The 12,971-nt window shown below is 38.9% G+C and overlaps 1 protein-coding gene across 2 annotated transcripts; it reads left to right on the plus strand.

Annotated features, from left to right (window-relative positions):
- The first annotated feature begins 4,753 nt into the window (after positions 1-4,753).
- On the plus strand, positions 4,754-7,980 carry LOC140812578 (receptor-like protein kinase ANXUR2). Of its 2 annotated transcripts, none has more exons than XM_073170889.1 (7): positions 4,754-5,579; positions 6,101-6,324; positions 6,525-6,651; positions 6,719-6,790; positions 6,876-7,062; positions 7,232-7,367; positions 7,466-7,980. In XM_073170889.1, the coding sequence occupies exons 1-7, from the start codon at positions 5,426-5,428 to the stop codon at positions 7,712-7,714; spliced, it is 1,149 nt and encodes a 382-aa protein (XP_073026990.1). In that variant the 5' UTR covers positions 4,754-5,425; the 3' UTR covers positions 7,715-7,980. The 2 variants fall into 2 exon arrangements, with proteins under 2 accessions (XP_073026990.1, XP_073026991.1); XM_073170890.1 differs by having other exon boundaries at positions 4,761-5,579; positions 6,879-7,062.
- Positions 7,981-12,971: the final 4,991 nt, after the last annotated feature.

The raw sequence follows: 12,971 nt of genomic DNA on the forward strand, positions 1-12,971 counted from the left end.
GGGTGTGAGGTGTGTACTTCTCCTCTGCTACTCATTAGTCTCCACAAGTTGGGAAATAAATCAAATCGCTTTCCTGTTTTGAAGGGAAAGATTTGGTCCGGATACCAGCCTCACCCTCGCCTCGCCAAGTGAACACCCGAGCTCTTGCCTCACCGTGCGCTCGCACTTATCGTGTCATCCCTTCATCTCAGCCACTCGCCCTCATCGTCTCGCCGTAGCCCGCCTCGCCGCTCCCAGCTCTCGCCTCGCCGTCCTCGCTCTCGCCCCGCCTAGCCCACGCCCAGCTCTCGCCCATCGCCATCCCCGCCGAGCCCACGCCCAAATCTCGCCTCGCCCTCCTCGCTCTCGCCCCGCCTAGCCCACGCCCCACTCTCGTCTCGCCCCGCCCAACAACGCAGCCAGCGCCTCGCCACGCCTCGCCCAGCTCTCGCCCCGCCCTCCTCGCTCTCGCCTCGCCCCGCCTAGCCCACGTCCCAACGCCCCACTCTCGTCTCGCCCCTCCCAACAGCGCAGCCAGCGCCTCGCCCGACAGCGCGCCTCGTCCCGCAGCGCGCCTCGCCACGCCCAGCTCTCGCCTACAGCGCCTACCAGCGCCCAGGTGCTCTCGCCCTGCCACGCTCTCGCCCAGCCCGTGCTGCCGCACTCTCGCCCAAGCGCCACGCTCGCCCAAGCGCCTACGTCGAGTCCTCACCCGCCCAGCCCCGTGCCATGCTCGTCCTCTGTCACTGGCGACATATTGTCTAATTTCTGAAAAAATTATGGGGGCGTTGCCCCCACACCCCCACGACCTGACCGAGTAGGCTCTCATCGCCCCGTAATAGCAGCGGCAAACATCTTTCGTTGTCAACAAACGAAATAAATTTTTCTAACACAGTATGCTCTCATCGCCCCCATCTTCAAGGTCCTCCACTAAGCTTTTGAAGGAAAATAATTTTCACTTCCCCGTACCCTTGACTTCTCTGCTAAAACAGTTCTTAGTAGGAAAAATAAAATTTCAACCTCCTCACCCTCTGTCTCCTCTACTAGGCTCAGCCCAAGTAGGAAAATAAAACTACCACCTCATCATCTCGTAACTCCTCTGCTAGGAGATACCTCAGCAGGAAAATAAAATTCAACACCTTCACCCTCTAACTCCTCTGCTAGGTAATACCTCAGCAGGAAAATAGAAATCAACACCTTCACCCTCTAACTCCTCTGCTCGGTAATACCTCAGCAGGAAAATAAAAATCAACGTCACCACGCTCTAACTCCTCTGCTAGGTGACACCTGAGCAGGAATATAAAAATCAACACCTCCACCCTCTAACTCCTCTGCTAAGCCAGGTCTTAGCAGGAAAATAAAAATCAACACCTCCACCCTCTAACTCCTCTGCTAAGCCAGGTCTTAGCAGAAAAATAAAAATCACGTCACCACGCTCTAACTCCTCTGCTAGGTGACACCTGAGCAGGAAAATAAAAATCAACACCTCCACCCTCTAACTCCTCTGCTAAGCCAGGTCTTAGCAGGAATATAAAAATCAACACCTCCACCCTCTAACTCCTCTGCTAAGCCAGGTCTTAGCAGGAATATAAAAATCAACACCTCCACCCTCTAACTCCTATGCTAAGCCACACCTTAGCAGGAAGCCGGGCCTTAGGAGGAAAATAAAAATTCAACACCTCCATTCTCTAACTCCTCTGCTAGGCGATACCTTAGCAGGAAAATAAAAATCAACACATTCACCCTCTAACTCCTCTGCTAGGTAACACCTTAGCAGGAAAATAAAATTTCAACCCCACCACACTCTAACTCCTCTGCTAGGTAACACCTTAGCAGGAAAATAAAATTTCAACCCCACCACATTCTAACTCCTCTGCCAGGTAGCACCTTAGCAGGAAAATAAAAATTTTCTTCTACACGCTGCTCCTCTGCTAGGCGATGCCTTAGCAGGAAAATAAAATTTTTCTCCTCCACTCTGCTCCTCTGCTAGGCGATGCCTTAGCAGGAAAAATAAAATTTCAACACCTCCACCCTCTAACTCCTCTGCTAGGTGATACCTTAGCAGGAAAATAAAATTTTTCTCATCGCCGACTCTGCTTCTCTGCTAGACGATGTCTTAGCAGGAAAAATAAAATTTAATTCCCCCCCTACACTCTGCTCCTCTGCTAGGCAATGCCTTAGCAGGAAAAATATAATTTCATTCTTCTCCTCCACTCTGCTCCTCTGCTAGGTGATGCCTTAGCAGGAAAATAAAATTCTTCTCCTCCACTCTGCTCCTCTGCTAGGCGATGCCTTAGCAGGAAAATTTAATTCATTTCATCATCACCATACAACAACATCCACGAACTTAATATAAGAACTTGGCTTTATTAAATTTCAACTGATAACATAAGACAAATTCAGGAACGAAATACATCAAAAATGAAGTAAAGATATTCTCTAAGGTGGTAAGCGTTTTCAGGCCTCTTTTAGAGCTCTACCCAGAGTTTCCATCAGTAGCACCCCCCGAGATCATATGAATCATTCCTCTCGTAGGGTGGTTATCCTCATTCATTCCCCCCCTCGGTTCGACGGGTCCCTGAGGAACATCTTGACCTCGACCTTCCCCTCTCTACTCCCCGACCCTCTGATTTATCCATGGAGGGCCTTGACCACGTCTAGGAGACGAGCGAGACCTCTGTCGACTCCTGGATGAGGATCCTTCTCGTCTATCCCGCGAAGGCAATCTAGCACTGCTCTTAGCCCTTCGCGACTTCTCCCAGCTCTCCTCGGGCTCCCTCACCTCCGTCACCTCGTCACGACTCCTATCCAGAGGAACATGTGATGAGAATTGTCTTCTGTCCCTAGCTTTAATCTCCTCTCTTTCCCCTGCGCCCCTCTTCCTTCCTCCTCTCTCCGCTCCCTCAACTCCACTCCTCCCAGGTCGCTGCTCCATTCTCTTATGCCACTGGGCATCTTCAAGATTTATATATTTCTCAGCTCGAGCCAACAGATCATCATAGCTCGACGGAGGCTTCTTGACCAGCGACTTGAAAAACTCCCCTCCTCTAAGTCCCTGGGTAAAGGCACTTATCATGATGTCAGGAGTGACCGCTGGTATTTCCAACGCTACGCTGTTGAAGCGCTGGACAAACTCCCGTAAAGTTTCACCCTCTTGCTGTTTCATTACAAACAAACTCAAGTAGTTTTTTGGGTGCCTTTTGCTACTAGCGAATCGGTGCAAGAAAGCAGCTGAGAAATCCTCAAAAGAGCGTATGGAGTTGGGCGGCAAGGAATTAAACCATTGCTGGGCTGATCCTCACCAAAGTGCCCAGAAACACTCTGCACTTGACTCCATCTGAATACTGATGCAACAGAGCTGTGTTCTCAAACCTCCCCAAGTGTTCTTCGGGGTCCGTATGTCCATCATATTCTCCAACGTTTGACTGTCGGAAATTTGGAGGAAGCCCCTCTTCCAAAATGGCGAGGGAAAAAGAACTTCCTTTCTTGGGGGCTGCATCTCTGTTTTCCAATTGCTGCCTCAGCGTCCGTATTTCCTTCCACATCTCTTCCATCTCCGGATTCTCCTCACTTGGGCGGGGTCGCGTCTCCTCCACCCTACTCTGACTTCCCTCCACATTCTCCTCTCGCTCCTGGCGAGCGGTCTGATCTTCTGCAAACATAGACTCTTGATTCCTCTTCATGGCCTCATCCACTATTCGGGTGATAAATTGACCCAACTGTTCTAGGGTCAAGTTCCCCACATTCTCATTGGGACGGGGTTGCTCGACCCTTGTCTCGTGAAGGGGCTGCTCGGTTCTTGTCTCTTGACGAGGTTGTTCCTGTCTCGTCTCAAGATGCGTCTGTTCCTGTATTTTCTCAGCACGAGATGGTTCAGGTCCTCTCCGAGGACGTGATGATGCTGAGGTAGCTCTTCCACTCCCTCTCTTACCTACCATATCTACGTCTTAACTCAAACTTCCCACAGACGGCGCCAAGTGATACTCACGGGAAATCTAGGGTCCGATCCCAACGAGCGTCACTAGTTCAGACGTGGGCTTTAAGATGACCCTGAGCCTGAAATCAAGAAAAAGACCGTTAAGAGGGGGCCAGGAGGGTGTCCTGGCGTAGCCCCTCCGACGCTCAAGTCAGTGACTGAGGATATATGGGGGGAGCAGCTAAGGGTGCTGCTGAAAACAATATTGAATGAATGAACTGAACACTCAAACCTGGTATTTATAGGAAAATACCTGGGCCCCTGATGGGCCTGTCTTCTATTTGGGCTTGAGATGGGCCAGGGGCAGTGGGCCCATCCATGAGGTATCAGATAACTTACTCGAGTAATTTTACGAGTCAGCATCATCATTGGTTGTCTGTATTCTGATATAAAATAAAAAAATAAAAATCAAACTTCCACATTTTTTTGAGTTACGGGAATTTCATATAATTAAAAAATAAATTTTGGAGTGAATGTGTTTGAAAGTCAACTAACACTTCTCCTAATGCCCATAACTAGTCTTTTTTCCTACAAAATAAAATAATAATTATACATATATTTATATATTATCGCCATGGATTAAAGTAATTTGTATGTCGCTGCTCAAGATTCAATTTATTTATTTATGGTGCTGCCAAGGTACTAGTACTTGGAAGGATACAAAAAGTTTGTGAGCTGTAAGGAATCCATGATGAAACATGGGGTTAGCATATATGCTGTCTGTAAGCAACAAAGATTGAAAAAAGGATGACATCACCTCGTGTCCTTCGGATATTGTTTTATGTTATCTCCCTTATCCTTAACCCCAACCCCAGTACCCCACCTCCTCCAACAAAAAATTTAATGCCCCATCAAGCGAAAATGTATGAGCCATTTTTTCATGTGTAATTAATTATGGAACTCAGATTCCATTATTGTTTTTGGGTATTATGCATTGAAGGTTCTTCGCTCCGGCCCCGTAAATCTTGGTTGTGTGGATATCTTTTATGCTGATGATAAAAAAAAAATTTAAAAAAAGAAGAAGAAAGGAATGTCAGATAGTAGTGGGGTACAAGAAAAAAGCGAATGAGTTGTACTGCATTAGGAATTGGCAGCATTTCTCCTTTACACAAGCTTATGTTACCCATGTTGATTCTAAAGATTATCATCCAGTTCTTCACCAGTGAGCAACAAAAACAGCCACTTTCACACAGATTAATTGATCAGAAAGTATCGCTTTTAATTGTGCACCATGTTTTTTGAGCAAAAATAGATTTGAGTGTTGCAGCTTTCTTGAATATTTTGATGTGGAGTTGTCTGGTATTTATCCATCCTTCCACATCACAGGGGAAATGTTGCTTGAGAAGCTATCAGCAGCTCGATGTCTTTCTCTTTCGACTTTTTCGAGCTTGTTTATGATTTCGTTCTGCGGTAAGTAGAGAAGAAGAAGGGCTAGTTTCTATCCCGAGGGAGAAGCGGATGCTGGAATAGATGGCAGGTTCATTTGCGGCTATTGTTGGAGCGGTAGGAGGGGCATTAGCTGTTTTAGCCACTGTCATTTTGCTCTTGTGGATTCGCATGAAACAATACGGAAAATTTTCGAACAAGAATTCGGAAACTGGATCCTCCGACCCATCTGCTGTGGGTAATGTCTTCACATAAAAGAAAAAAAGTTGCCTTCAAGTTTCTCGAAACAAATTTTTTTCTATCACCTGTGGTTGCATTAAGTTTCATGCTCAGTTATCAACTTTTTTCCCTCAAGTATCTTGAAACTCTTGTTTCTGCCATCTGATACTTGCATTAACTCCATGATCAATTGTCAAGATTTTGCTTTCCATTTTCTTGAAACAATTCTTTTTCTGTCACCTGGTTATCTGCATTAAATTCCATGAGCAAATGTGAAGATTTTGACTTCAAGTTCCTTTTGTCACATAAAATTCCACTAATGGCAAACTCTATTGCCAAGATTTTGAATTTCAAGTTTCTTGAGACACTTTTTCATCACCGATTTTTCCTCTGAATTATCAAGATGTTGCGTTTAAGTTTGTTGAAACATTTCCTCTCACTAATACCACAATAAATTTCATGCACAATCCTCAAGATTTCGCCTTGAGGTTTTCGAAGGACTCTGTCTGAATCCTAATTTTCATGTTCGATTGTGTATAGTGGAGATGAAAAGAGGTGAAAGCAGTCCATTTTCAGCTCCATCAATAACTGGAATAAGGCAATTCAGAATGGAAGAATTGGAACAAGCCACAAGAAATTTCAATGAAACCAATCTCATAGGATGTGGTACATTTGGTTTAGTTTTCAAAGGACTGCTCAGCGATGGAACTGTCGTGGCCATCAAAAGACGTATGGGTGAACCTCGGCAGCAGTTCGTTGAAGAGGTATCAAAAAATGTTCGCCATCTTTGAATTTGAAATGAGGACATGATCAAACAAAACTGCAATAATAGAAGCCCTTTTTCAGATCAATCATTAAGATTCCTACTTGTTCATGGTTCATCTGGATTAAACATACGTAACAACATTTAATTATAGAGAGTATTCTATCAATAACTTCCTGATATTTGCAGTTATGATCCCAGGTGGCCTATTTGTCGACGATTTGCCACCGTAATTTAGTGGTACTTCTTGGATACTGTCAAGAAAGAGGATATCAGATGCTAGTTTCCGAGTACTTACCTAATGGTAGCATGTGTAGCCATTTGTACGGTACGAATTTCTAATGACAACGGTTTACATTCATGGGAAAGAAAATGATGGTTATTTTGTTGAATAGACACTGGAAAAAGTTCTACCACGAAGCTCGAATTTAAACAAAGGCTATCAGTAGCAATTGGTGCTGCTAAAGGTATATATCAGCAAAGATTTTCAAGAATTTTTTTCTTAAAAAAAATCAGTATTAAACATAGTTCCGTGTTCTTTTTCCTCTGTAGCAGGTTTATGTCATTTGCATGGCCTAAACCCAACGTTCGTGCACGGTAACTTTAAAACGGGGAGCGTCTTGGTTGATGAGAATTTCATCGCTAAAGTCGCGGATGCAGGGATGTCTAAACTTCTTGAAAAAATAGAAGATGGGGCTTCATCTGTATCAAGTTCCCTCAATGCTTTCAAAGATCCAGAGTAAATCAATTCCACCTCAACTTTTAATAAGGGCATCTGAAATTTGAGTCAAGAATTTCATTGAGTAAATAAATGTCCTACCTACATGTATAAAGTATTATAGATAGATTCTTGTAGCAAATTTTATGATTCTGCTCTGATCAAACCTTTCATTTGTTTGATTATTTAGGATGGAACAACTCGAGGTATTATATGAAACAAGTGATGTATACAGTTTTGGTGTATTTCTTTTAGAGCTCATATCTGGTAAGGAGGCGACGACATACGAAGAGGCCTTTGGATCAAATCACAGCTTAATTCAGTTGGTATGGAACAAAACTTTCTGTTCATACTCAAATTTAAATGAGACCAACTATACTCGAGTATCGTGTTAAACAATACTTGCACCCCACAAAAATAATAGGTGGAAGACCATTTGAGATCAAACGATCTAGTCGACCCTCGACTAGTCGGGAGCTTCACTGCCGAAGGGATGAGGGATCTTCTGTTGTTGATGCTCAAATGCATGAGTTTTCCAGGGAAGGGTAGGCCAAGAATGGAGAATGTAGTGGTGGAGATTGATCGAATACTCGAGACAGAGATCGAACGGACCATGGTCATGGGTGAGGGGACTGCAACCGTTACTCTGGGAAGCCAACTCTTTACAAGTTGAGCGAGACAAAATTGTAAGCATTTAAAGGTACAGAGTTTCTTTGTTTTCGGTACATTTTAGCTTAGGAAGGCTTGTTTTTACCTGCTGAATTTTGTGGCAGGCAGAAATACATGTTCTTTTGTTAACATTTTTGGGTCTGTCTTGATTTTGGTATTAGCCAGAGTTTGCTAGCTGGGAGGGGTCAAGAAATTGAAACATTTTCAACTCAATTGTAAAAACTGTTTCTTGATTATAATGAGGATTCACCACTCTTTTCTTTTTCTATATTTTGTGGAGGGGAGATCAAATTGGCATCTTGCGAGATCTCATCCGTTTATTGGGAAGCTGGTGTTACTGGGCCAAAGGCGCGTCTTTTGAACTTACAATGGCAAGATTTAAATATTTGATTATGTTGAATATACACTTACGAATTTCAATTTCATAATAATAAATTCATTAGTTTGTCGAGCAGATTTACTTTACAATAGATTTCAAATTAAAAATGGTAATTTTTTGAGTCATGAGATGTATTTCAAATTCATCCAAACATCGAGTCGTTATAAATATCTTCTCAAATACGTCCTCCAATCCAAATCCTTCGATCCAAAGGCAACAACCTTTTAGATGATTTTTTAAATATAAAATTTTTAATCGCATTGTTATAAAAGACAATTAATAGATATCTTTCTAATTTGTTACCGCAACCAAACACCGTGAAACTGTTTTTCCCATTATTCGTTTTCCTTAATTTTTTTCTTAAAAAAAAAACCCCATGGTCCATAGTTCCATCGTGAAGGAACATTTTGGAAAGAGTTGTTTTTGTTCATAGAAATAAAAATATCGAACATTAGTGGTCATCCCTTCATATTATAATATAATATAGATAAACAAAGTAAATATTTTTAAATATTATATCTAACTCAAGCCTAAAAGTAGTTCAAAAGCATGATTGTTCAAGTTTATGTACCCAAAGATTTTATCCAACCAATGTGAGACAACTAACACACTCTTTTATGCTTAGAAATGAACATCTGGAAGTGGAACGTGGAGGTTACAAGTGGCTCAAGTATGGATAGAACGGGTTCGAGGATTGTCCAAATACATGTATATAATTCCCAAGTATTTAATCTTGCCCAGAAATTTAACACACTTCTTTCACGTACATGAATGTTTTGGAGATTTAATAAAATAAATATATAAATAATGTGATTAAATCCATACATCACAACACACCAGGAATTCATGTCGAATTATCAGAAAATATAATAATAGAAAAAAACATATCAGAATCCACTGATTGATATAACGTCGGAGTTATGGATCTTCCAAGACATCAGAGAATCGACCACCTTATTCTTGTTTTAGATGGAAGAAGGAGACAAATCTAGAATATATATGTTGTATATATTATGTGTTATTTTATGTGCCTTGGAAACCATAAACTTATATAATCTTAGAAGTCTTCGACCCATCATAGAAAACCTAATTGGGCTGTGTTTCTAAAACATAAGATGGATCATATCAATTCATTTAATACTTTGGAAACTCATAATTAATTAGATCACTTTATTGAGTCATTTATTAGATAGCTTGTTCATGTACAATTAATTGAATTATGTAAGCCCACAAAATGATTCCAACAATCTCCCACTTGGGCCACATAAGTTATCCGGATATTGTACATGTAAAAACTAGATTGAGCTCTTGCTATCTAAACCAAAATATTCTTTAACATTATGGTCTATCAATATTCAGTTATACTAACATTGATCCAAAGCAGTCATCGCTACATTTAAAATCACTAAACACATCAATGATCACAACATTAGCATAATCAATAACATAGTTCAAGTATAGATGCGTAGCATGTTAATACATAAATGTGATCCAAGAAGAAGACCTGCATTTCCAACTGGTCCTCCTAATAACTTGAAGAGTCCAATAACAAACTTTCAAGCAAATGCTAAAGTGCAATGAAAGTTATCATTTTATTTCGAAGTAATTCAAACAAACTTTATTCTGTACAAAAAATTAAATCATGTCAAATGAGTGAATACTTAAACCGGACAAAAACTCCCATTGTACATAAATATCATCTGTATAGACAATACCAATGTGTGTCGCATGCCCGTAAACATTTTGGATGGCCAACCCATGACAAACGAATCCGCAATTATAGAGTTTGCAATAATATGCTCAATTGACACACAAAGTTCACTAAATGCACGACCATGTCTTCCGAAATTTCCAACTTGAATGCTTTTAGTCTAGTCACAAGATTTGACATTTCTAATATGTAATCCATTATATTCTTTTCTCTTTGTACCGCATTGAGGCAAGTTTAGTTAAAATAGTACTTGTCTCGAATTTTTCATTTGCAGCGAAACAATCTCCTATTCGAGTAGGAACTTTTTGGCATCATTTTCTTCAGGAAATTGCACCCCTTATAGTAACCGGAATGAAATGTTTCATAATCATCAGACTCATGCGATTTGATCGCTCCCACTTTTCCAAAGAACCATTTTGATCAACAGTTCTTGAATTGGTCAAAGGTGGGGGTGATCTTCCTTTAGCGCACAGTCTAAATCCATGCAGCCGAGCACTATCATAACATGCACTTTCCATTTCTTGACATTTGAGCCATTAAGTACTGGAATGTTGCTCAGATTCACAGATATAAAAGATGTTATAACCAAATAAAACAAAAACTAACAATAAATGCATGCATATATTTAAATTAAATAAATCACAAAGATATATGCAAACAGGTTGTGGGCCCATACAAAAAATATCTAGCACAACATTGATATTTAGTATTTGAAAAAAAATAACAATTTGTAAGTGGTACATTCAAATATCATGGTTATTAAATATTGATAATAAATTCGACTAACAATATGTTTTTTCTTGGACCGATAATTGCATGCATTGATATATTCAAAATTATCAAATATTTAGTACCACATAAATAACCTTCCTTTGGGCCTGTCATTTTTTTTTGCATAAATTCAACACAATTTAATATCATATAATGTGTCTACAATCTGGCAAGAAAATAATCTTCTTTTTGGTCGATTAATTTCTAAATAGTTTTTACACGTTTTAAAACCACATAATAGTTTTGACCTTTCTTTGGGCCTATTATTTTCTGCATAGATATAAAAACAATTTTTGTTTCACTTATTAAGTCTACAGTATGTCAAAAAAAAAAAAAAATCTTTCTTTGAGCCGACTATTTTTCGCATAAGTATAAATACACTTGAAGTAGATATATTGTACCTAAAATCTGGCCAGAAAATAATCTTCTTTTGGGCCAATTATTTTTCATATAGATCTAGACGAACTTTAAAATTATTTATTGTGTTTGCAATTTATCAAAAAAAAAAATAGTCTTCCTTTGGGCCGGTTATTCTTTAGCATAAATTGAAACACAATTTATTTTGAATTTTAACAATATCTACATATCTCAAAAATCACTTTATTAACGCGTGATGTAAATTTAACCAAACTTGAGATATAAGATATTAATTTAACTTAAAATTTCACAAAAAAATTAATATATCTTAATTGGGCCAAATAAAATATAGATACCAAATATGCAAGAAATGAAATATTTATCCCTTATAATCATTCATCCATAAATGTTTTATCGAAATAAACAAAGACGATAAAATAATGAATAATTCCATATTAATTTTATTTCATACAATTAAATCTTGAAATGGTCGAATTTAATTTCATAAATCATAATTGCAGAAGTCAAAATTTAATAAATGGTCAAAATTTTAGATTTTCAAAATCAGGTTCAAAATTAAATAACCAAACAAGGCCTTAAATTCCCCCAAATTCGAAAATAACCTAACTCTACCATAAAATCCGCTGCTAGACGCAACGGCAGTCGTCGAAACTCCGATTTACTGTCGAAAAAGGAAGCCCATAAGGCAGAGACCACCAACGCACCGTCATCGGTCCATATTAGGCCGGAAAATCGGTCGGATATAGTCCAGATATAAAACATGCATAAGATCTCGATTCATGAAGAAAAATAGACCAAATTCAATTGATACAGAAACTTTTCGGCTAATTAATGGAGGGTTATGGAGCGCCAGATTGTGAAGAATAAAACGCTTAAGAATTTTTTTGCCGGAAAGTCGCCGGAGGACGTCTGATTTTCCCTGAATCCGGCGACATATCCCAGAATCCGAAAATTCGAATTTTCAATTTTTGTTTTTTTTTTTAAATTCGAAAATAAATCTGAATTTTGGATGTAAAATTCGAAAATACTATATCAAAGAGCATGAATTTATTCAGATCCAAATTCAGGAAACATAAAAAATCAAATCCGAATTTAAAAAATTTATAGACAAGAAAATCGCCTCAGATCTGAGAATAAAACATAATTTTCTGTTTCGATCCATCAATAAACAAAATTATCATATTTCAACATGAACGTGTCTATGATACCACTTGTTGAAGATTTAATAAAATAAATCTATAAATCATGTGATTAAATCCATATATCACAACACGCTAGGAATTCATGACGAATTATCAGAAAACATAAATAACAGAAAAAAAACGTGTCAAAATCCATTGATTGATCTAGCGTGGGAGTTATGGATCTTCCAAGACAACAGAAAATCGACCACTTTATTCTTACCTTAGATGTGAAAAGGAGATAGATCTAAAATATATGTGCAATATATATTTTGTGTTATTCTTTGTGCATTGAGGACCATAACCTTATATAACCTTAACAGTCTTTAACCTATAATAGAAGACCTAATTGGGCTGAGTTTTTATACATAAGGTGGACCATACCAATTTATTTAATACTTTAGAAACTCATAATTAATTAGATCAATTTATTGAGTCATTTATTAGATATCTTGTCCATATAAAATTAATTAAATTATGTGAGCCCACAAAATGATTCCAACATAATGAACATTTGAAATGAAATTTACAATACAAAAGATGACCAAACTATGAACAGTCCAACAAAAAAATATAATCTAAGCTCTAATATAATTTTAAAATTGAAATTTAGACACAACTCAATGTCGAAAATTACCAATAATTACTTAACATCATGCTTCATGTATAAAAAAAAAAAACAATTGTCAATATTTTTATATTAAAAGAATAAAATAAGGGACGAAGTTGAAAGTACTTTTATATCCCCACGTCCAGAACTTGACAGTCCTCGTAATCTTTGACCCCACTCTCAGAGATTCGCTTCTACTGCTCATTATTCTGATTTTTACCGACACCGTAA

Source organism: Primulina eburnea, chromosome 14 (genome assembly GCF_022965805.1).
Source record: "Primulina eburnea isolate SZY01 chromosome 14, ASM2296580v1, whole genome shotgun sequence".
In the NCBI taxonomy this organism is placed as follows: Eukaryota; Viridiplantae; Streptophyta; class Magnoliopsida; order Lamiales; family Gesneriaceae; genus Primulina; species Primulina eburnea.